The sequence below is a fragment of the Palaemon carinicauda genome, chromosome 30 (genome assembly GCF_036898095.1).
Source record: "Palaemon carinicauda isolate YSFRI2023 chromosome 30, ASM3689809v2, whole genome shotgun sequence".
Lineage (NCBI taxonomy): Eukaryota > Metazoa > Arthropoda > Malacostraca > Decapoda > Palaemonidae > Palaemon > Palaemon carinicauda.
In genome coordinates, this window is record NC_090754.1 from 24,154,245 (window position 1) to 24,179,131 (window position 24,887).

Consider the following 24,887-nt stretch of genomic DNA (forward strand, 5'->3'; position numbering starts at 1 on the left):
GGGTTCATACCCTGATTCTGATCGTCTGATTGATCTCTGTTTGTACCGGAGAACCAGTGACAAAGGTCCGGCATCGTGAAAACGTGATCCTCATCGGTACGCTAACATTCTCTAAAACTGAATGTCTGTGTTATCTCCAGTGAAGCCGGAGATTCGATGAAAAGGGGGCCGTAATAATGAAACTGTGAAATCCTCATCGGTATCACATTGTTAACTCCGGTTCTGGACGTCTGCTTGATCTCTGTTTGTATGGGAGATCCGGTAGCAAAGGCCAGTCACCGTGAGATCGTGACCGTCACCGGTACGATAACATAACCTCAATGAATGTTTGAGTTATCTCCAGCGAAGCCGGAGATTCGATGAAAAAAGGGGCCGGAAAGGTGTAATTGAGATCAAACATGACAAAGGTTCGTGTGCAAAAGGCCTCAGCCGGAGTCTGAGTGCCGGATTTCACCGTTGCACTCCAAATACTGACTAGTTCTCACCCAATGAGTATCCATTATAGCGGCGTATAACTCAAGGCGGAGCTAAGCATAACTCAAGGCGGAGCTAAGGGTGTCGGTATAAATCGAACCCAATTAATGACTCATACACCAACGTTCCTACTAATAGTGTTAGCTATATTAACAGTAACCACATCAATAAAACGTGTATAACATTAAACGTACTATCATCAACTCTGATAATAAGAGGAGGCCTGAATAACTCGTGAACGTATAAAAACGGAGAACGGGAAAATCACCTCCCTTACTCGAGCTAATAAACGATCACCCTATGCTCTCACTCTCAAGGTTACATAATAAAAGCTATCATCTCAATAATATAAGGAAAGTAAAAAACTGATTGCTTTTATTTTATTTTTATTTCTTTCCTTTATCTTTTTCATTTTTAGTCATTGTAATAACCAAGAACGAAGAATAACGACAACGTAACCAATAAATAAGGATATAGTCTAAATCGAGCCTTCCTGGGCGAGTACAAACTAACAGACTAAATCGCAAACGTTTAAATCGCTATTCGCCCAAAACCATTGTTGGCACTATAATATCCAAATGTTTGTATATTTGTAATTTACCTAATGTCTGTTAATGACATAAGGATAAATAACTTAAGGCAATCTGCCGACCTGCGAGGGTCGGGGAAGCAGTGACATGCCCTAAAATAAATATAAACACCAGCCTTAGCTAAAGGCAAGGCAAATATAAGTGTTAAGTGTATGGGCGACCTCCGGTGAAGCCGGAGCGTAATGAAATGTCCTGAATAATGCCGTCTTAGCCAAAGGCAAGGCAAATATAAGTGTGAAGTGTATGGGCGACCTCCGGTGACGCCGGAGGATAATGAGATACCCTGAATAATTCAATTGTGGCTAATAATTCAATTGTGAAGATATAAAAGCCAAGCCGCAGCTAAAGGCTAAGGCTTAGATCATAGCAAAGCGTATTTACAAACTCCGGTGAGGCCGGAGGGAGAAGAAAGGTCCTGAATAATTATTGTGAATAAAAACACAATTGTAATAACAATGGCTATTGTGGATATGGCCGTGGCCTGAGACCGCAGTAAGGGCCACCGGAGGGTCGTATCTAAACAATATGAAGCCCGTCCCATGCAGTAAACAATATATAAATATAACAATAGAACGAAAGTCATTGAGAATCCCTCAAGCCGGAGTAGAACTCAAGGCGGAGTGGAAAACTTTCATAAACTACTCCCGAGCCGTAACGGGGAGAGGACGAAACACGGACCAAAATAACACTAACAATTGAAAAGTCACGAAAAATAAATAACTCGTAAGTTATCATCCACCACGAGGGGGAGAGGTGAGGGAGGAAGAACCCGTTGAACGCACAAAACGGAAAACGGGAAATCCGCTCAACCACCAGAGCAAAGATAGAAAACGAGAGAAAGGGGTAACTCGTGACTGCGAACAGAAAACGGGGACCCCAATCTCTCGCTCTCTTGGACACAAAAACAGGACAAAAAATCACACAACACTATTATAAACGTATAAAATAAAAATGTACATCCATATAACACTACGATCGAAGAATAGCATCTGCTAAAACTTAAAATAAATAGCACAGTCGAGTGACGAACGCCTCGGAGGGGCGGGTACTAAACAAAAACAAAGCTAAATCGCTATCTCGTTCGTAGGCTGGACTTACTAGCAAAAAGTACCATGAGCATAAATACACAAAAAAATAAAAATAAAAATAATAACGGTTCTAAAGGCATAAGGCCAGGGACTTAACCAAGAACCTAAGTGACAGAGTACTAAACGGGCAGACAAAGATGAATTCCCAAACAAGTGAACAAACAATGGCCGCCATGAAAGGCCAGACGGGAATAATAAAACAGACTATACTGGATATAAAACAAAAGCCCGGTACAATAAAATACTGTCAAAACAAACTATGGTACTTAACATTGGAATGTGTGAAGATGGAGCTTCGGACATGACAAAATAAATCCACGAAAGATAAAAAAGACCGAGAGCACAACAAAACAATTCAACACTTTGTATTCCAAAAAGAAGGATGTTGTTCAGATGGCGCTCGCGTCGTGGCGGTGGTGGTTGGCTAGGACCTTTGTATCGGCCCATCCCTTTGACGAAGGAATTAACTAAATGGAAGACAACCTGTGAATAGTGGTTTTCACGCGCCTTTGCTTTATACACGACACCCAAAAGGTGCTCGCGCGAGGGTAGTAACCTCAGCATTCCATGCTTTTTTCTTTCTCTGGTATAATTGGAAGGTTTTATCAGAAAAGATATATAAGAAGGACTCTTTTCACCCGGCGCCACAGATCGACCCAGAAAGATTTTTTATAATTCTAACCATCCTTTACATTCAGATCTTCCTGGACAGTTCCATCCTGTTCGTAATACTAGGTATGCAGTTAATTCTAATAGTTAGGCCTTCTCCATCATGAGGCTCAATACTACACAGTACTCTAGAAGTTTTATTCCAGCTGTGACCAAGTTGTGGAATGATCTTCCTAATCGGGTAGTTGAATCTGTAGAACTTCAAAAGTTCAAAGTTGGAGCAAATGTTTTCATGTTGAACAGACTTGCATAAGTCCTTTTATATTTTATAAATCAAATATCTGTTTTATTGTTGTTAACGATTTTAAAATATTTTATTTTAGTTTTCATTACTTCTTATAGTTTATTTATTTCCTCTCCTCACTGGGCTATTTTTCCCGGTTGTAGCCCTTGTTCTTATAACATCTTGCTTATTTAACTAGGGTTGTAGCTTAACTAGTAATAATAATCTGCTCAAGTACTGCACTAACAGTGATGTAGCTGGCATCAGTGTAGAGGAGAGGGACATGTGGCACAGGAAAAGTGAGAGGAGCATTGGTTGATAGGGCATTCTTTGCGTTGCAGAACGCCGCTTCTTGAAGGGGACCCCACTTCAGGTCTTTTGGCTTGCCCTTGAGGGAAGCATAAAGGGAAGCGGCGAGGAAAGGGTGATAATAGTTGATCATGCTCAAGAATTCTTGCAGTGCTTTGACAGTTAAGGGTATGAGGAACTTCTGGATGGCTGCTACCTTTTCAGAGAGGGGATGGAGTGCCCTAAGAACGATACTTCATTGGTGCCGAAGGTACACTTGTCGTACCGGGCTACAAGGCCTTTCTGTTGTTGTCTGTTGAGCACAATTCATAGGTGATGGAGGTGTTCTTGTTTGATGGAAGAGAACACATTATAGGTGTCTACATAACATACACAGAAGGAAGCAGGGAGCCATCTTTCTTTTGAACGATGTGTAAGGTTGACGACTATGGGCTTGAGCTTTCATTTCAGTGAACATTTGTTTAGCGGCTGCTAAACAATCCTGTGCCAGTTGCTTGAATCTAACGAACACAGAGGTCCCCGTCGTTTTGATATGGTGATAAATACCGTGTTTGGCGGGAACTATTTGTGCTTGGTGAAGTTTTAGACGGAAGACTGTCGGGTACGACGTGAGGAGGTAGGCATAGGCATCCATGGGTGGGCCGATGAGTAAGATCTTTTCTCGACGACTTCGATGTAAAAGTTGCCGAAGACCACACCAATGGGGTAGCCCATCACTACACTGTTCTTCTGTGTGTACATGTGGCCACGGTTGGTGGTAAAAGGGGCCTTCCTAGTACATATTACTAGCAGGGTGCAAAGGGCTTCCTCAAGGACATCCAGGGCAGGGGTGGAATGGCCCCTGTAGACTTTGTAGGTACATGAAAAGACACATTTCACATGTACCAGTATTGTCATGATTATTATTATTGTATGTATCATTTACTGCATTATCATGATTACCATTATTGTACGTACTATTAACTGGATTATGTACTTTCAACCATTATTTCAGATGTTGCATATCATTAGATAAATCCTGTAATGTTATTGATATGATATGGCAACATTGAGTCAGCATTGGCAACACTTATCTGTTGTGTTGCCATGATGCAGTCTGTTCGTCTCTGTCCCCTTAGCTGATAAGTTATCTTTCCTCGTGTCCCACGTATCTTATGTATTTACTCTAATAGACATTGAGAACCTACTTTTTAAGTTGTATCCTTGCCCCACCAATTAAGGTTAAGGAAGTTATCAACACGTACATGGCGCAGTGAACTTACAGTGTCGTATTATGAGAACTTTTTTAAGACGTGGACAACGGGAACCAGCCGACGCCATTAATGGACTCTCAGTTTAAATGTGAATTCGTTGTAAATCGATTTACTCATATTTCATGTGCAGTGTAGTGATGCAAGTTAACAGTGAAGTGTTGTGCAGTGCATTATGCTTTTATAGTGCTCTCTTATTTACGTCCCAGTGTTTTTGCTGTGCTATTTCAAGAAGCAAGCAAATAGTCTGTTGGGACTCTGTCGGAGCATGCGTGACCACATCCAGTCTCATTCATAGTCACGGGGTGACTGCCTGAGGCAGAGTTGCTTGCTGCTCCCCTCAACTCGGAGTCGCTGGCGGACGTATTCATGCACATGCGCACACACTTGCTTGCCTTAAACTTTTCTTATTATTAGTGTTTTAAAACAGTTCGTGTTGTTTTTTATAACTTTGTTGGAACTGTATTTTTACCCACTGCACATCGAAAGTAATAATGGCCTCGAATGATATACTTGCTGAACAGTTAGAAGAGCCCACAGAAAAGGGACCATTCAGCGATGTGGGTGCCCACAGTGTCGATGCCGCCCACGCCCACAGTGTTGGGGAGTGTTGGAGAGAGCTGCCTCTCCCTCCCCACCACTCTTGAGTCCCCACTACTACCCCCCGTCTGCCTCTCAAGCTACCGGGACTGATTCCCTCGCTTTAATTCGTTTTTTAGAGGAATCTCGCTTGTATGAGGATGAAAGACGAAGAAGGGAAGACAAAGCAAGAAGACGAGAAAGACAACGTGAAGAAGAAAGAAGAAGGGAACAAGAAGCAATTCGCCTAAGAGAGGATGATCTTAGAAGAGAAGAAGAAAATGCAATATTTACAGCTCTCATTCAAACTCTTGCCCCGATCATCCATTCTCATCCAGGCAACCATACGCCTGGCACAGAGGTGAATTCTAACTCCAATCAACCTGTCCTTCCACCTCCACAGAAGGCAACAGCCCAAACGCCACCTCCACTGAAGGCAGATGCAACATTCCAAATGTTCAGGGAATGGAGACGCCGGTGGGATGACTATGCTGTTATGGTGGATCTTTCTAAGCTTCCACGTGAAAAACAAATGATCCAGATGAGGATGTGTTTAACCCTTGAAACACAGCGTGTTTTAGAACACACACTGCAGATTTCTCCCTCTACAGATAAGTCTGTAGACGAAGTCCTGGATGCTCTACAGTTGCATATTAAGGAACTAAGGAATGAAGTCCTTCGCCGAAGAGAGTTGCTTAGCTGTAAGCAAATGGAAGGAGAATCTTTTGCTGATTTCTACGTGAGACTTCGATGCATCGCAGAAGAAGTTGATTTGTGCCCAGGTAATGCCGCTGCATGTGAAGAGACCCAACTAAAAATGATTATCTTGATGGGTATTCGAGATGCAGAGTTGGTTCAGAAGTTGATTGCCTTGGACGCCAACTCTCATCTTCAAGATTTCGTCACAACCTGTCGATCGTATGAGGCAGCTAAAACTGCAACTTCTGCCATACGTGGCCCACCCAGCCAGTTGTGTGCCGTTTCAGCCTACAGGAGAAGCAAGAAATCAAGCGGGAAGCCTCCACCTTCGCCGAAGTCCTCTAAGCCTGCCGTTTTATGCCAGTATTGTGCCCGTCAGCACGAACCTGATAAATGCCCTGCTGCCAACAGTACCTGCAAAAACTGTGACCGTGTTGGCCATTGGTCCAGGACGTTGAAGTGTCCTGCCAGCAAAGTCCAGTGCCGCCATTGTCACCGTATTGGACACTTCGACAAATGCTGCATGGATAATAAGAAAAATGGTCATCGAGACAGATCTTCAAGCAACAGTGGTGCCTCTGCAGTCTCCAACAAACAACAAGATTCACGGACCAGCTGTCGTCGCTTAGGATTACCTTCCACCATCTCCAAGACGCCCAAACCTATCTGTGTCCTCTTGTCATCTGGCGATGTTAACTCTCGCATCAAGATGCTACCTGACACAGGTGCCGACGTCACCGTTATCGGACAACAACACCTGGACACCATTGGTATATCCAGGAGCTGCTTGCAACCATCTCCGCTGAATGTGACGTTCACGGCGGATGGATCTCCGATGTCACCTGCTCTGGGTATATTACAAGCTACCCTTACCTTAGGCAAGCGATCATGTCTTGCCAGGATTCAGGTTCACGAAAATGTGGAAGTTCCACTTTTATCCTATGGCCATTGTCAAGAACTGTCCATAATATCTCCCGACTTCCCCAAACCCATTTTAGAAGTCAAACATGTTAATAGATGCAAGGAGCTGCCCATCTCAGCAACTACGTCATCTTCAGCAGCCAAGGAATACTTTCTTCGGGAATTTAAAGATGTGTTGGTCTCGAAAGAAGATTTGAAGACAGCTTCTCTCAAGCCCATGGCTGGTCCTCCCATGAGAATCTACCTAAAGGATGGTGCAGTGCCTTTCGCCATCCACACCCCAAGACAGATTCCATTTGCTTTTAAGGACCAAGTCAAAGAAGAGCTTGATTCTATGGTGGCGCAAGGGATAATCAAACCAGCTGGTGATGACCCTTCAGTTTGGTGCCACCCTCTTGTCATCGTCGCCAAGAATGGAACAGGCGTGCGTATCACCGTCGATCTAACAAAGCTGAACAGCCAGGTTTCTCGTCCAGCCCACCCTTCACCCACACCCTACACGGCTATTCGTAGTGTGGACTGGAAGTCTCGTTTCTTCACCACAGCTGATGCTCTTTACGGGTACTGGCAGATGGAACTGGCTGAAGAGGATCGTCACTTAACCACCTTTATTACGTCATATGGTCGGTTCATACATTGCAGAGGACCGATGGGCTTCGCAGCTACTGGAGATGCCTTCTGCCTGCGAGGTGATATGGCCCTTCAAGGTGTCCAAAATTGTGTTAAGGTGATAGACGACCTCCTCCTCTACGATGAAGATTACGTTACCCACCTTCAACGTATCCACGAAGTGCTCACCAGGTGCCGCAAGTTCGGGATCACACTCAACAAGGACAAATTTGTGGTCGCTGCCCCATCTGTGAACTTCTGCGGATACACGCTCTCAGGAGACGGCATCTCGGCTGACCACCAGAAAGTCAGTGCGATCAAGGATTTTCCGACCCCTGCTAACCTGACGGACCTCAGATCGTTCATGGGATTGGTCAACTAGTTAGCAGAGTTTACGTCTGACATCTCCGTTGCAGCCCAACCTCTACGCCCCCTGATGAGTCCCAAGAGAACATTTGTCTGGACTTCTGACCATGATGAAGCCTTTCAACGCGTCAAGTTAGCCCTCACCAGTCCACCAGTTCTCGCCCTCTTTGACCCAGACCTACCCGTCGTTCTTCAGACGGACGCTTCACGCCTCAATGGCATTGGATATGCTCTCCTGCAGGACCATGGTAATGGACACCTGCGTCTAGTTCAGTGTGGTTCTCGTTTTCTCGCCGATGCAGACACACGTTACGCGACCATTGAGCTCGAGATGCTAGCCGTTGTCTGGGCAATGTCAAAGTGTAGGCTATACCTAGCTGGCCTACAGCACTTTACTCTGATGACGGATCACCGACCCCTCATCCCTATTCTGAACAGTTACACACTGGATGCCATTGAGAACTCTCGTCTCCAGCGCCTCAAGGAGAAGATCTCGCCCTACATCTTTACAGCTGTGTGGCGTGCTGGGAAGTTGCTCTGTGTTCCAGACGCATTGTCTCGAGCCCCAGTCAGCCACCCCACACAGGAGGACGAAATCTCAGGTGCTTCTTCTGCTGCTCATCTTCGGACTGTTATAGCCATGAACACCGTTACTCTCTTGGACGAGTCTTCAGCTCAGGATGCCGACCGGATACTTCAGGATCTTCGTGACGCAGCGAGAACAGATCCTTCGTATACGCGTCTACTCAATTGTGTCACATCAGGATTCCCTCGCAACAGATACGACTTGCACAATTCTTTACTCCCATATTGGAAACTACGTGCAGATCTCTACGCTGATGGTGACCTCGTCCTGTATGGAGCAAGAGTTGTAGTTCCTGCCGCCCTTCGTCGCCGCACCTTGTCCCACTTGCATGACAGCCACAGGGGTGTGGAAGCAACCAAGCGCAGAGCAAGGCAGTCTGTTTTCTGGCCCGGTATCGATTCTGACATCGCCAACACAGTCGGAGCTTGTGAGGCATGTCAGACATTGCAGCCATCTCAGCAGCAGGAACCTCTACTGAATGACGACAATCCAACAAGACCCTTTGAGTCAGTTTCAGCTGACTTCTTTGTTGTTGCAGGGAAGTCTTTCTTAGTCGTCGTCGATCGCTTATCAGGATGGCCTGTTGTCGCCCCCTGCAAAGGCGATACTACCGCTTCTAATACCATCAGGATCTTCTGCCGCTACTTCCGTGAAGTTGATGTTCCTCTTCGCCTTAGGACAGATGGAGGGCCACAATTCACCAGCGCAGAGTTCAAGGATTTCATGAAGAGATGGGGAGTTCGACACATGGTAACCTCACCCCACTATCCACAATCGAATGGTCATGCCGAAGCCGCTGTGAAGTCAATTAAGCACCTCATACTGAAAACAGCCCCGTCTGGCAACATCGATAATGAAGATTTTGACCGTGGATTGCTGGAACTCAGGAATACTCCTAACTTTACAGGACGCTCCCCTGCCCAGATCCTGTATGGCCGTCCTCTCAGGTCATGTATTCCTGCCCATCCAAATGCATTCTCCAAGGAGTGGCAGGTCAAGACTGAAGACTGTGACCGCCGTGCTACCGCCCGCTACGAGCAGGTAAAAACCCAGTATGACCAGCATGCCCACTCCCTGCCCAAGTTGAGCGTCGGACAGCAAGTTCGGATTCAAGACCCGACCTCTCATCGTTGGGACAAAGTTGGCATCGTCATGGGCCATGGAAAGTCAAGAGACTATCAAATTCGTCTCCCTAGTGGTCGAGTGTGGTGGCGTAATCGCTGATTTCTTCGTCCAGTGCCACCCACTATTAGTGACCCCTCTCTCCCTGTCCCAGTGGCCCCTTGCCAGGACCTAAAAAGAGAGTCCTTAGTCACCATTCCTCCTGTGAATCCACGCCGTTCCCAAAGACTCATAGAAAAAGAGTCCGCTCGAGAATGCACTACGAGCGTGAGGGGGAGGGAGGTGTAGGTACATGAAAAGACACTTTTCAATATTTAACTTAGCCGGTGATTATATAAGCTGCAACTCTGTTGCTCGACAGAAAACTCTACGTTAAAAATCCGCCAGCGATCGCTATGCAGGTAGGGGGTGTACTTCAACAGCGCCATCTGTCGTGCAGGTACTCAGTACTCAATGTAAACAAAGAACTCAATTTTCTCTTTGTCGGGCTACCGGCAAGACCTACTAATTCGCTGTGCTAACTGGATTTGTTTTCACAACTATTGGTGAAGTACACTATTCTAGTTTTGAGCTTTCGCTATGCAGGTGTTTTATCTTCATCTCAAAACTTGAACTCGTTTTGGATAGATTTATTTATGGTGACAAAGAGAGTATGGACTTTCTTTCACTTTTAAATGGCCGACCCTTCCCTTAGACGGAAGTGTGTTTAGGCTTTTAGTAATTATCTTATCACGTTATAAATATGTTTTCTGTTTTTTGCTGGTATTATGAACTTGCATTATACGACTTATTTCGCAATTACTACCTTTTAATGAAGGGTAGAATTGCGTGTTTCAGGTAGAAATAAGTGCAAAACAGAAAATCGAAGTGATAAAGTGATAAGCGCAAAGTGTTACAGTGTTGCGTCCGAGGCGCAAAGTGTTACAGTGTTGCGTCCGAGGGTTCGTCTGTTCGTGCCTGTCGTTCACCTAGTCCGGGACCTCTTGCAAGCTCCCAAGCCCAGGGGAGAAGTAATGTCAAAAGACTTATGGGTTCGAGAGGCCTTGACCAACGAACAGACGTTTTCCCTCTATGGTATCGGGTGTTTCTTACCAAGATCTCCCCTACCATAAGACGAGAGAGACGTTGTTTCTCCTCGCCATCCGTAGGCTTTTCGCATAAGAAACCTGTCACAAGGTTTCGAAGCCCTTAAGCGAAAGTCAGTCCTTTCAGGACAGGTCCAGCGTCCTGGTTACAGCCATTAGGACAGCTCTGACCCTATGCAGTCATCGGATAACTGCTCGCCGCCTAACAAAAGCGTAACACAGACTCCGAAAGTCTTTTTTTGTAGGCAAAGTGTTGCGGTCACAGACGTTACCCTCGTCTATTACCACAACCATTTCCGTTGATCCTTAAGGGGTTGTATGGCAAAACATGCAGTATATGCTTGCCTCCCTTATGGAAGACTATTCTGCCGATTAGTCCGTTGAGTCTAGCCGTTTATCTCATCGATATCCTGGCTTTCAGCCAACCTAACGTTCCTTTGTGCTTACTGTTGACGTTGGCGTAGCTAGTCACGTCAGTCAGGTTGTTTAGAACCACACTCGATGCGGTCTCGTGTGGTTTTTCAGCCGCATTTGGACGTTAGGCCACTGGCTGATGCTCCTGTTGACGTTCTAGACGTTCACTAACAATCGGAGTTGACTTGTTTTGACGCTGTGCGTCAACCTCCGCATTCTAGAGTTGTTTTGACTGCTCAGTCTAGGCAGTCAAAGCAGTCTCGAGTGGACGCTGTACGTCCTCACGCACCTGTTGTGGTTGACAGTTCAGTTGTTGACAGTTCACAGACTGTCAAGCAGTTACTTGACGTTGCGTTCTGGTCCGCTACTAATGCACCAGTGAGAGACTCAGCTTTTATCGGACAAGGTTCCTGTAGATGAGGAAGTTGCTGTTCTCCCTCCTACTGATATTCCCTTGAGGACTCTGTCAGATGGAGAGGAGCCTTAAGCTGCTTAGCCTCCTATGGACTTTAATTAAATCATGATGATTTTTTTAAGGATCTTCGTCCGGATCTTGTAACTGCTGCTCCTCGTTCGCCTAAACGTCAGAACTTACACTAGGCCTAGCTACTTCGAAGCCGTTGTTTTTAAGCTAGTGCTCTCTCGCTCTCCTAGAGAGCGTTTCTTTGGCTAGGCGACTGGTTTTTCACCAGGAGGATTTGGGGGATACAGCCTTTGCTTTCCCTTCTTTTAAACTGGTTTATAGAGCGAGAGTCTGATATGACACGAGAGAAGTTCTCGGCTTGGGAGTTCATGCCTCTGCCCAGATAAACTTCTCAATTCTGGTAGACTCTCCCTGGCGCCTAGCCAGGAGACGCTCCAAGTTGTTTACAGGTCAACTTCTCAGCTGTTGTCGAGCCTTTGAAGTTTTGCTGTACTATTTAGTCACGCATAACAAGGCTTTCAGGGATGGTAAACGGTTCCGCCTCAGTCGCTAACCCCGTCTGTTGCCACACCTGCTCCCGTAGACCCTAAATGGGCTTTGCTGCAAGACATGCAGTCCAAGCTTGCGTCCTTGATAGAGGACTTAAATGCGGAGAAGAACCTTCTGGCCAACAACCTTCCAACCGGTCGGTTGTGCGCCCTGTTGACGCTGAGGTAACCTACTCGCGTCTGCCAGTTGAGGTGGTTCCTCCACCGATGCGACCCAGTGTGGGTTGCCAGCCGCACGTTGACGTTAAGCGACGCTCGGAGGTGGTTGTTGACGTTGAGGACGTTCAACAACCAGCAGAAGTGACTTGTTGTGACGCAGTGCGTCAACCTCAGCAACCCGGTAGGGTGTTGACTGCACAACCCAGACGGTCTAGACAGTTTCGGGTTGACGCGGTGCTTCCTCGCGCACCCATGGTTGTTGACAGTTCACAGACTGTGCAGCAGTTCCATGATATTGCGTCCGGCTCCGTCACGCATCCACCAGTGCGACCGGATTCAGCGAGTCAGACGTTGCCCACTCCGTTGCCGTTTCCTCATCAGTTTCGGATGAGGAACCCTCTGATGAGGACGTTGCTGAACAAGACGATCAGCCCCCAGCCCTGCTATCCATCCAGAAGATGCTGAAGAAGGAACGCTGCTCAGTCAGGCTGTGGATGAGTCTGGTAGGGACGCTGTCATCCGTGGATCAATTTGTGTCACTAGGAAGACTACACCTCCGTCCTCTTCTATACCATCTAGCTTTTCACTGGAAAAAGGACAAGACGCTAGAAGCGGTCTCGATCCCGGTTTCCGAAAAGATAAAGTCTTGTCTGACTTGGTGAAAGGACTATATCAACCTAAGAGAGGGTCTTCCCCTGACTGTTCAGACTCCCAACCACGTTCTCTTCTCGGACGCATCGGACGTAGGCTGGGGTGCGACATTAGACGGTCGGGAATGCTCGGGAATATGGAACTCGAGTCAAAGGACAATGCATTTCAACTGCAAGGAGCTACTGGCAGTACGTCTGGCCTGGAAAAGCTTCAGGTCTCTCCTTCAAGGCAAAGTGGTGGAGGTGAACTCGGACAACACCACGGCTTTGGCGTACATCTCCAAGCAAGGAGGGACCTACTCTCTGACGTTGTACGAGATCGCAAGGGACCTCCTCACCTGGTCAAAAGGTCTAGACATATCACTAGTAACGAGGTTCATCCAAGGCAACTTGAATGTCATGGCAGATTGTCTCAGTCGGAAGGGACAAATAATTCCAACATAATGGACCCTCCACAAGGATGTATGCAAGAGACTTTGGGCCACCTGGGGCCAGCCAACCATAGATCTCTTCGCAACCTCGATGACCAAGAGGCTCTCAATATTTTGCTCACCAATCCCGGACCCAGCAGCAGTTCATATAGATGCCTTTCTCCTAGATTGGTCACATCTAGATCTATATGCATTCCCTCCGTTCAAGATTGTCAACAAGGTACTGCAGAAGTTCGCCTCTCACGAAGGGACAAGGTTGACGCTAGTTGCTTCCCTCTGGCCCGCGAGAGAATGGTTCACCGAGGTACTTCGATGGCTAGTAGACGTTCCCAGAACACTTCCCCTAAGGGTGGACCTTCTACGTCAGCCACACGTAAAGAAGGTACACCAAGGCCTCCACGCTCTTCGTCTGACTGCCTTCAGACTATCGAAAGACTCTGGAGAGCTAGAGGCTTTTCGAAGGAGGCAGCCAGAGCGATTGCTAGAGCAAGGAGAACATCCACCCTTAGAGTCTACCAATCGAAGTGGGAAATCTTCCGAAACTGGTGCAAGTCAGTATCCGTATCCTCGACCAGTACCTCTGTAACTCAAATAGCTGACTTCCTCTTATATCTGAGGAAAGAACGATCTCTTTCAGCTCCCACTATCAAGGGTTACAGAAGCATGTTGGCATCAGTCTTCCGTCACAGAGGCTTAGATCTTTCCAACAATAAAGATCTACAGGACCTCCTTAAGTCTTTTGAGACCACGAAGGAGCGTCGTTTGGTTACACCTGGTTGGAATTTAGACGTGGTACTAAGATTCCTTATGTCAGACAGGTTCGAACCGCTACAATCAGCCTCCCTGAAAGATCTCACCTTAAAGACTTTTCCTGGTATGCTTAGCCACAGCTATAAGAGTCAGTGAGATTCATGCCTTCAGCAAGAACATCGGATTCTCATCCGAAACGGCTACATGTTCTACAACTTGGTTTTCTAGCCAAAAACGAGCTGCCTTCTCGGCCTTGGCCAATATCGTTCGATATTCCAAACTTATCGTATGGTTGGAAATGAACTAGAAAGAGTCTTATGCCCTGTAAGAGCTCTTAAGTTCTATTTAAAACGAACTAAACCTTTACGAGGCCCGTCTGAAGCTTTATGGTGTTCAGTTAAGAAACCATCTTTGCCTATGTCAAAGAATGCTTTATCCTATTTTATCAGACTGTTAATACGAGAAGCTCATTTCCATCTGAATGAGGAAGACCAAGCTTTGCTGAAGGTAAGGACACACGAAGTTAGAACTGTCGCAACTTCCGTGGCCTTTAAACAAAATAGATCTCTGCAAAGTATAATCGACGCAACCTATTGGAAAAGCAAGTCAGTGTTCGCGTCTTTTTATCTTAAGAATGTCCAGTCTCTTTACGAGAACTGCTACACTCTGGGACCATTCGTAGCAACGAGTGCAGTAGTGAGTGAGGGCTCAACCACCACAATTCCCTAATTCCATAACCTTTTTAATCTTTCTCTTGAAATGTTTTATTATTGTTTTTGGGTTGTCCGGAAGGCTAAGAAGCCTTTCGCATCCTACTTGATTTGGCGGGTGGTCAAAGTCATTTCTTGAGAAGCGCCTAGATTAGAGGTTTTGATGAGGTCCTGTTGTATGGGTTGCAACCCTTGATACTTCAGCTCCTAGGGGTCGCTCAGCATCCTAAGAGGATCGCGAGGCTCCGTAAGGAAGACGTACTTAAAAAGGCAGAGTAATTGTTCAAGTCGACTTCCTTACCAGGTACTTATTTATTTTAAGTTTGTTATTTTGATAACTGCTAAAATAAAATAAAAAATCCTTAGCTCATAATAATGTAAACATTTATTGCTGGTCTCTACCCACCCCCCTGGGTGTGAATCAGCTTATATAATCACCGGCTAAGTTAAATATTGAAAAATGTTATTTTTATAATAAAATAAATTTTTGAATATACTTACCCGGTGATTATATATTGAAGGACCCTCCCTTCCTCCCCAATAGAGACGCAGTGGACCGAGGAGAAAATTGAGTTCTTTGTTTACATTGAGTACTGAGTACCTGCACGACAGATGGCGCTGTTGAAGTACACCCCCTACCTGCATAGCGATCGCTGGCGGATTTTTAACGTAGAGTTTTCTGTCGAGCAACAGAGTTGCAGCTTATATAATCACCGGGTAAGTATATTCAAAAATTTATTTTATTATAAAAATAACATATTTCACATGTACCAGTATTGTCATGATTATTATTATTGTATGTATCATTTACTGCATTATCATGATTACCATTATTGTACGTACTATTAACTGGATTATGTACTTTCAACCATTATTTCAGATGTTGCATATCATTAGATAAATCCTGTAATGTTATTGATATGATATGGCAACATTGATTCAGCATTGGCAACACTTATCTGTTGTGTTGCCATGATGCAGTCTGTTCGTCTCCGTCCCCTTAGCTGATAAGTTATCTTTCCTCGTGTCCCACGTATCTTATGTATTTACTCTAATAGACATTGAGAACCTACTTTTTAAGTTGTATCCTTGCCCCACCAATTAAGGTTAAGGAAGTTATCAACACGTACAGACTTTCTCCTGGATCAAGTCGATGGTCTCTCAAACAGGAACGTTTGTAAAGAGGGACTAAGCGTCCAGAGAACTGATGGTGCCACTACTGGGGGATCCTTTCAGCTTACTGAGAAACTCTGCAGATGAGACGACACTGTACTTGTTTGGAACATAATGGGTCAAAAGGGTTTTGAGTGTCTTTGCCAGATGGTTGGTCAGTATTGGACACTGGCTAATGAAAGGACGAAGTGGGTTGCCTTTCTTGTGAGTCTTCGCATTGCCATACAGGCATCCAGGGCTAACATCCCTGGTGATGGTCTGAAAGAGGACGACTTTTGTGGCTGCATTGATGGTTTCAATTATCTTATTACATAGCCTATGACAACACTAAATGACCTTGCTAGTCCTATTGCTTAGCCTTTGTCCTAAATATCATACTTCAATCCAGTCCAAGTTAATTAGTTGATATGAAGAATTGGCTTACATCGAGAAAATTCCTCATCTTGGCCATAAATTTATCTTAACCCTAGTCTTGACTGTTATTTTTCAATTTGAGAGACTTGGTAAATAGAACATAGTGTCTTACAATGGAATAAGTATAAAACTTTTATTTTTTATTTTGATATATGTATGCTTCAGATATTTTGAGTTTTGCTTTTAACTGAATAGTTCTTGTTCAGTTATGAATTACATGAGGGTTGTGTGTTATCATTAGGAAATAATTATGATGAATTGCTTTGACTAACACTAATATTGCAAATATTTTGTTTTTTCTAGCTGCTGGACTGTCACTAAAAAGCTTCCATGCACGCCCATTTCAAGATGAGCTGAATGCTTTCCTCTCCAAGGTATCCTGGGCCTATGGATCTTTCTCCGATTGTCTAGCGCTCCTTAATGCCTATGATGTAAGTAGTATTTGATGGTTTTTATCAGTCATTGCAAATATACATTTAAATGTTCTCTTGTTATTTTAACTGTAATACAAAATCACATATGTAAATTTACTTTTTTTTTTGGGTCGGGGGTACATTGTATGAAGTGATGATTGTTTTCTTTTCACCATAAAGGAATTCCCTCTAATAGGGAGTAGCTTCAGAGAACAAACAAGGCAATAGTCACTTCCACATTCATTCTTTAACTGTGGCTCCATAGATGAATCGAGTGTGTAGTAAAACTGTGTTAATATAAATTTGTTTCAACACCAACAATGAAGTCCAATGGCAGTACATTAAACCTCAACTACAATGCACCATTGAACTTAATCTTGCATGCACTCTTTCCTAGATACTATGGGCTTTCTAGTGTACCGTCTGTCATCACAATCTATCCAACCCCATTTATTCATAGAATCTATAACCTAATCAACCCTTTTTTAGGAGAGAGAGAGAGAGAGAGAGAGAGAGAGAGAGAGAGAGAGAGAGAGAGAGAGAGAGAGAGAGAGAGAGAGAGAGAGAGAGAGAGAGTGTAGGAAAACTATAGCATTAGTGCTACTACAGAGAAAGAGAGAGAATATTAATAATGATTATGGTTAGAAACAAACTCTAGGAAAACTATAGAATTAGAGCTATTGTAATGGTCATTACGAAGATATTTTGTATAAGTTATGAAATTATATAAATGATACTTATTCATATGTGTGCATTTTCTTAATAGAGTAGTAGGACCCTGACATTAGATGATCCTAAACAAAGGTAAACAAAAAAGTCAGTAATTGGTGATTGTTAAAATTATTTCAGTATTAAAAGATAGAATACAAGAATGTTTTAATAAAGCATATGATGTCCTCTGAACCAAGAAAATGTAATAACGATATACAGTAAGAAAATATTGATGAAATGTGACTTGGATGATTAGGGTTTCATGACATAGCATATTAAATATTTAGAAACTTCACTTTTTAAGTTTGGTATACATCCAGATGAAGTTACGACATGTCTCTCAGTCCATATCTTGGTCATAAATCAACGACTTCCTGTACTTGGTATGTGTTGAAACAGTAGATAACTAAAGGATTATTTGGGCATCCTTTGAAGACTGGATTTTTGTGGTGTCCGTTGTTTGTACATCTACCATGAGTTTAGCCCCCCAAAAAGTAAAAAACATTCTAAACATTGGATATTATATGTAGGCTAGTGTATGTAACTTCATCATGTCTAGGGGTATTTTATACGTGTAATTGGTTCTTCAGTATCAGGTAGATTTGGGAAATATATGATATTCAACACTTTTTACCACTGATATTTTTTCAAATAGATGAGTTTGGAAGAATTTTTATTTTTTATTTGATTAAATTTACAGCTTTGGCAAGGCATGCAGCTTCGAGGGGAGTTCTTGCGTCCTGGCGCGAGTCGAGAAAAAGAGTGGGCAAAACACAGCTATATAGAATTAGATTCTATTAGAGAAGTTCACAAATTGGTGCAAGAATTACAGAAACGTCTGGAGAAAGTCAAGATCTGTATGTTCAATGCTGATAACTATCCCAAAAGTGATCAGTCCATTGTACTGAAAGTAGGTTAAAACTGTCTCTTTGTTTTTTTCCTTTTTTAAATAACGTTATATTTTTTATCAATTTGTGTAAATACTCCACATTTCATAACAATGAAAGGTTACTGATAAGCCTAAATTTCATTTAGTTTCTTGTTGTATTACTTAGGTTCCCCATAAAAGATAAATATATACAGTAGGTACTGATTTATACAGTTGTGAGAATCAGGTACAGGTAGTCGCCGACTTACGACGGAGATCGGGACCGAGAGATGCACCGTAAGTTGATTTCATCATATGTCAAACTAAAAAAGTGTAGTTTCCGTAGATTTATTATGATGCGTTATGATTCGGCAATCATCTCAATCATATTTCATCAATATTTTCTTACTGTCTATCATTATTCCATTTTCTTGTTTCACAGGATATCATTTGCTCTATTAATGCATTTTTGTATTCTATTTTTCAATTTTGGAAGCATTTTACCAATCGAGAAGTACTTAAAAATTTTTCTACCTTTGGTTATGATCAGCTGATCTGAAAGTGCCGCTACCTACTGTATCAAAATATGGCGTACATACGTATGGCATATTTTTTTCTTTTAGAATTTCTTAACTTATTAGAAATATCTTCATGAATATTACATCAGCACCAATATGTTACAGGAAATCAGTTTCCCTACAGTTCGTCTAATCATTAGGTATAATGCAAAATAGTTGTACAGTAGCTCTTTCTATGTGCGTGTGCTCGCTCTCGTAATCGCATACAGGTAGTTAATTTTCAAAGCTTCATACAGTATTCAATTTTTTAGTTGAATATCGAGCCTTCATATTTCATTAAACATTATTGTGTTTAATTGTGGTTTATTAAAGCACGTTTATATTTTATTTTTCAATTTCTTGATCATATCAATTATCAACAAATACTTTTGATTTACTTTCGGTTGGCATCAGCTGATCTCAAGGTCACGCTGCCGTATTACGATTATATGCACAAATAGTACGAATAACACTGATTTATATAATTTTCTTGGCCTTCGAAATCTCTTCATAATGAATATTATGTCAGCGCCAATATGTTATAGGGTACCACATTCTCCATACATTTCGTTTATAGACATTATGAGTTATAAAAGGAATATGCATCTCTCTCTCTCTCTCTCTCTCTCTCTCTCTCTCTGCATTTTGATTTTTAATTCAGTTAAGTCTTCACATTTCTTTGAAAATTATTAAAAAATCTTTATATCATCAATCGATGTTTTGATTATGGGAATAGCTACGCATCGGAAGGAAATCACTTGATTTGCCTCTTGCCTTCCACCAGAAATATGACGTCATCAGACTATTTTTCTTAAATTTACGGTAAGTTGTACTAATCTCATAACTAATGATACAGACCACTAAAACACTTGACATCGTTACTGGGCGTTTCTATGATGGGAATATTGTACTGTAATAAGATTACTCGGTAACACAATGAAAGGAAATCATTTGGTTTGTCAGCTCGCTTCCGCCAGATACATGACGTCACAAGACACATGACGTAAACTCTACTAAGAATGACTTGCAAAATATGTAAATTCATTTCCTTTTTTCTTGCAAGAAATGAAACGAAAATACTAACTTACAAAGCAAAAGTATTTCCTTTTTATAATGTAAAAGGAAATATATTATTTTCAAGAAAATATTTGTCCTATTAGTATACTTTCTTTAGATAAACATCGATCTATTATCAGAGATTGAATATAACTAGCGTACAGTCAAATTTACACTACGTAGTACTCATGACAACCAATACAGACCCACAAAATACTTTGTATCGTTACTTAATATTTCGAAAATGGGAATACTAATATTAATTATTAGCCTATTGGAAGGAAATCACTGTATTGCCAGATCGCTTTCTGCCGGTGATGTGACGTCACCAGACATATTTGAACGTGATAAATATTAAAACTTTTATTAATGTATTTTTTACTGAAAATGGATATTGAATATGATCAATAAAAGAAAATAATAATTTAACAAGATAATTCACTTTATTTTTATATAAGATAATAGATTATTTCCAAGGAAATATTTGTCCTATTTCCAATAGACTTGTGACGTCATCACCCTGAAAAAATCGTCATAAAGTCGAATTGTCATAGGTCGTAAGTCGAGCATCATCTGTATATTGTAAACTATGTGAATCTCTCAATTGAATACAGTATTCCTTGAAACCCTTAGGCAATTTTATGGAGCATGACATTATTTGTGCATACATATACAGTATTAGTTTTAAATTACAGTAGCATGGTTACCTAGAAATACTGTATTTAGTCCAACATGTGTTGGTCAGTAAACATCTTCTGGTTATTAGAACCTTTATAGAATCCGAATTTTTTAACCCTTACCGATCACCCGGAGATCTCTACTCCGGTGAAAAGACAGTACCGGCTACTCCAAGTGGTGCTGCTCAATGAATCACAATGACTATGAACCCTGCATGGACTCCTTGAAAATGTCTTATTATCAACAATTTAGTACGATTCAATTATTTTTTATGGTATCATTGGGAAGGTAAATCATTCTTCTTTTTCACTTTACATTTATAATAGACGTACTACAAATACTTATCACACAGGAAGAGGAAACTTTGTGTTATAATTCAGAAAAACATTCGGAAATAGGAATTTTCCCGGTCATTAATCCCCAATAATACTGTTACCTTTTATTTTTTCATCGTACAAAGTTTTCACGCAAAAAGCTTATGCATCAGTGCCTTTCTCGATGATTTAGTAAACTGATTTCGAGTTTATTTTCTCACGTTTCAATCAATTTTGTTAAGAAATCCAAATATCTAAGCATGAATTGGCGACGTTCATTTCCTATCGAGGTCGCTAGCGCACTTCTCAGAAATATCAATGGATGGGTTGCCAGTTACCAAAATAGAAACAAATTACTTAAAATTGTTAAAACACATGATATAGTTGAAGGTTTAATTAAATTATGGTATATCAGGTAAAAATGATTTAGAAATAAATAAAGAATTAACCATTAAAGGAAGATTAAATGAAGCTAATAAGGATTTCATGAATATTTCTAACGATATGGCAACTTTAGAACATTCAGAGGTATTTTACAATCGGTGTCCGAATCCATACCATCCACGCAAAACACACCTATAGCAAATCCAGCCACCTATCTCTTCGACATGAGAGAGAGAGAGAGAGAGAGAGAGGGGGGGTCAAGCTGGTGATACTCGTGCATTAGAATTACTGATTTTTGTTGTATTTTTATATACATATAAGCAATTACTAAAAAGACCTATGTCATCTACCCTTTATCAGTATTCATAATCGTATGAGAACTTCATACAGGATGACAGATTTCTACCCATATAGAAAAAAATAGTGTTTACATATCAAGTAGGAATGTGCGTACAGCACAGTACATTGTGTTGTTTGTGGTTTATGGCGACACAAACACACATACCCACACACAGACACACACACACGCATATATATATATATATATATATATATATATATATATATATATATATAGCCTACTGTATGTATGCATAATATATACAGACATTTATATATAAGTAAATATACATACTGTGTATATATATGTGTATATATATATATATATATATATATATATATATATATATATATATATATATATATATATATATATATATACATATATATATATATATATATATATATATATATATATATATATATATATATATATATATATATATATATATATACACGTCTGTACTGTATATCTGTTAGATCATATAACAGTTGTATACGGTTGCTTATATGAATGTGTATACCGTGTGATGTTTCCCAATTTGCTCCTTATACAACAAAGTTTTGTAACTGTAGAATGTCAGATAAACAAACGACATTGCCATCAAATAGACATGTCTTTACTTGTAGACCAAAACACTTGAAGGAAGATGCAGCAATTATGGGATAATCCCACATAAATTCCACTGTGGATTATATTGGTCACTTTCGACCAAGAAAGGTCCAGGCCGAAACGTCCTTGGAACGGTTCACTATTCCTAATCCAAGCCACTAATCACCTCGCTGACATCATTTTCTTCATATGGTTCCTTTCGTCGTTTCCATTTTACTGAATTATGGGCAAATATTTAATTTTACTGTTTAAATTTTAGTCAAATCAAACATTGGGTGTGATTGTTTTGTAACACACTTTCCATCATTAAATTAAAACCAGATATTGATAATATTTTCACAATAAAAACTGTAGGTTTTTACACATAAGGTATTGACAGTAAAGATTATTCTCTCTCTCTCTCTCTCTCTCTCTCTCTCTCTCTCTCTCTCTCTCTCTCTCTCTCTCTCTCTCTCTCTCTCTCTCTTTTTGTGCGTGGTAATGAACAGGCTACGGCATTAGATTACTGGCAGTCTTATTTGTCTTTTCTAACTATTGATTTATGTATATACATATACACACACACACATATATATATTATATATATATATATATATATATATATATATATATATATAAGGGCGTGTGTGTGTGTGTTTCAGTAAATGATAGTCTGACAGTTCTTTCTAGGAATGTGTACCTTATAATATTTCCTGATTCGTTAACGTAGTACACAGCTTAGAGTTAAGACTATGAAACTTCGGATAAACAAACGACATCGTCATCAAATAGAAATGCCTTTACTTGTAAAACTAAACTCCGTAGGAAGAATCGGCATTTTTAGGATTTGCACACACATTCCAATGGGGATTATTACTTTTGACCTTGAAGGGCAACTAATTCCATCATCCCAGCCACCATTCCCGTGGGTGACTTATCCTTTCCCTCTCCTGCTCCCTTTCGCCTTTTATATTCCATAAAATTTATCGGTAATTATTCTATTTTACTATTTCAATATTAGTCAAATCTGACATTGCTATAATTGTTGTTGAAACTGTTTTCTATCAAGAAATAAAAATCAGACATACTCATAATATTCTTACAAGGACAACAGTAGGTTTTTACACATAACACTCATTTTTGTGGAAATAGATTCATAGGCCTACGGTAGAGACCTACTTCTTGTTTGGCCAAATATGCAGTAGAGATTACTATCTTCTCTCTTCCTGGAAATGAACAGCCTACGGCAGTAGACAACTAACTGCCTTATTTGTATATTCATGCTTTTTATTTTGATGGTGATGAGAAAAGAAAAGTTAATTATAAAGTACAGGATTTTATGTTTATCCCTTATTTGTTTAGTCAGTTGATGATATATATATATATATATATATATATATATATATATATATATATATATATATATATATATATATATATATCTATGTACATATATATAGTATATAGTATATAAATATATATTAATAAACCAAATCTCTGACCTTGTTTATGCATTCATTCTCACTATATTCTTCAGAATGATGTGAAAATTTTCATAAAGTTATTATATATATTTTACTGTAATTTATATAAACCAACTCATTTAATGATGCTATTTAAGAAATGTACATGGATTTTGTGGAAAAAAAAGTCCAGTATAATATGAACATATAATTATTAATTAGTCCTGACAAGAACAAACTATTCAGAGTTTGATACAAAATAAAATATAGATATGATTGAAGATTATGTTGATAAAATCATTTGAACAATTTATCATATAAGATAGAGAAATGAATAAATTGATACTCTTATAAAAAAATAGAATAATCATGGCATTATATATAATTATGATATTTTTTACACAGAATCTATAATATGTTTGACATCATATTTCAGTTTTCTGTTATAACATTAAATAAGTGTTCTGTATGAGAAATCGTTCCAATAAAATATACAAAAATGCAATTTAAATATAGGAATTAAAAATAAAAAAAATCTGGAAAAATAAGTTAACAATTTACAATACAAGATTTAGATAACAAAAAAAATATCTTGTTAGAAAAGTGAAGAATTGAAAAAATTTTATTTGGAATGGTTTTTTTCTGAAAAAAAATTCTAATATTTAACTTTATAATCAACTTTTGTGTGATATAACATAAAACAATTTTTTGGACGCAACGCTGGGTTACCAGGACAAGTAAGACAGCAATACGCAGCTTTTTTACGTCCACCGGGCCCGTAACGATCGCTGCAAACAGCACAATCTCTTAGAAGATTATCTGGTATACAGTTTATTATATGGCATTTATCATTCCTTAGTCTTTCTGGTACTTCATGTCCGTTGACAAGAGATCTTTTTCCTCCCAATCTTACTCGGAAATCATCAATAAGTTGTTCACATAGCTCTTTTCTATAATTACGATGGTTTAGTTTTTTCTTCATTATATTCTTCCCATTCATTTTCTTCATCGTCACTGTCACTACCTTCTTCATCGTTCACTTCTAGCAATTCTCGTGAAGGGTCGTAAAGCCTCTCGTCAAAGTCACTGCCAGCGTGCTCAGAATCGGAATCGGATGAAGCATTATTTTCCATGTCCATGAAAACCCCGTTATAACTAACATCACAATTTTCCTCTTTGTCGTCGATGCCTACAAAATCATCTTCTGAAGAACACATATCAAGACATTCTAAAATTTCCGACGTAGTTCGCAAAAACTTTTTCGATGAA

The 24,887-nt window shown here is 40.7% G+C and overlaps 1 protein-coding gene across 1 annotated transcript in view; it reads left to right on the forward strand.

Annotated features, from left to right (window-relative positions):
* LOC137623431 (ATP-dependent RNA helicase TDRD9-like) overlaps positions 1 to 24,887 on the forward strand; it is a 252,515-nt gene that overhangs the window by 23,737 nt on the left and 203,891 nt on the right. Inside the window, exons 4-5 of the mRNA XM_068354265.1 lie at positions 16,547 to 16,674; positions 18,068 to 18,277. Of these exons, the coding sequence (XP_068210366.1) occupies positions 16,547 to 16,674; positions 18,068 to 18,277 (338 nt within the window). The remainder of the gene's footprint in view (positions 1 to 16,546; positions 16,675 to 18,067; positions 18,278 to 24,887) is intronic.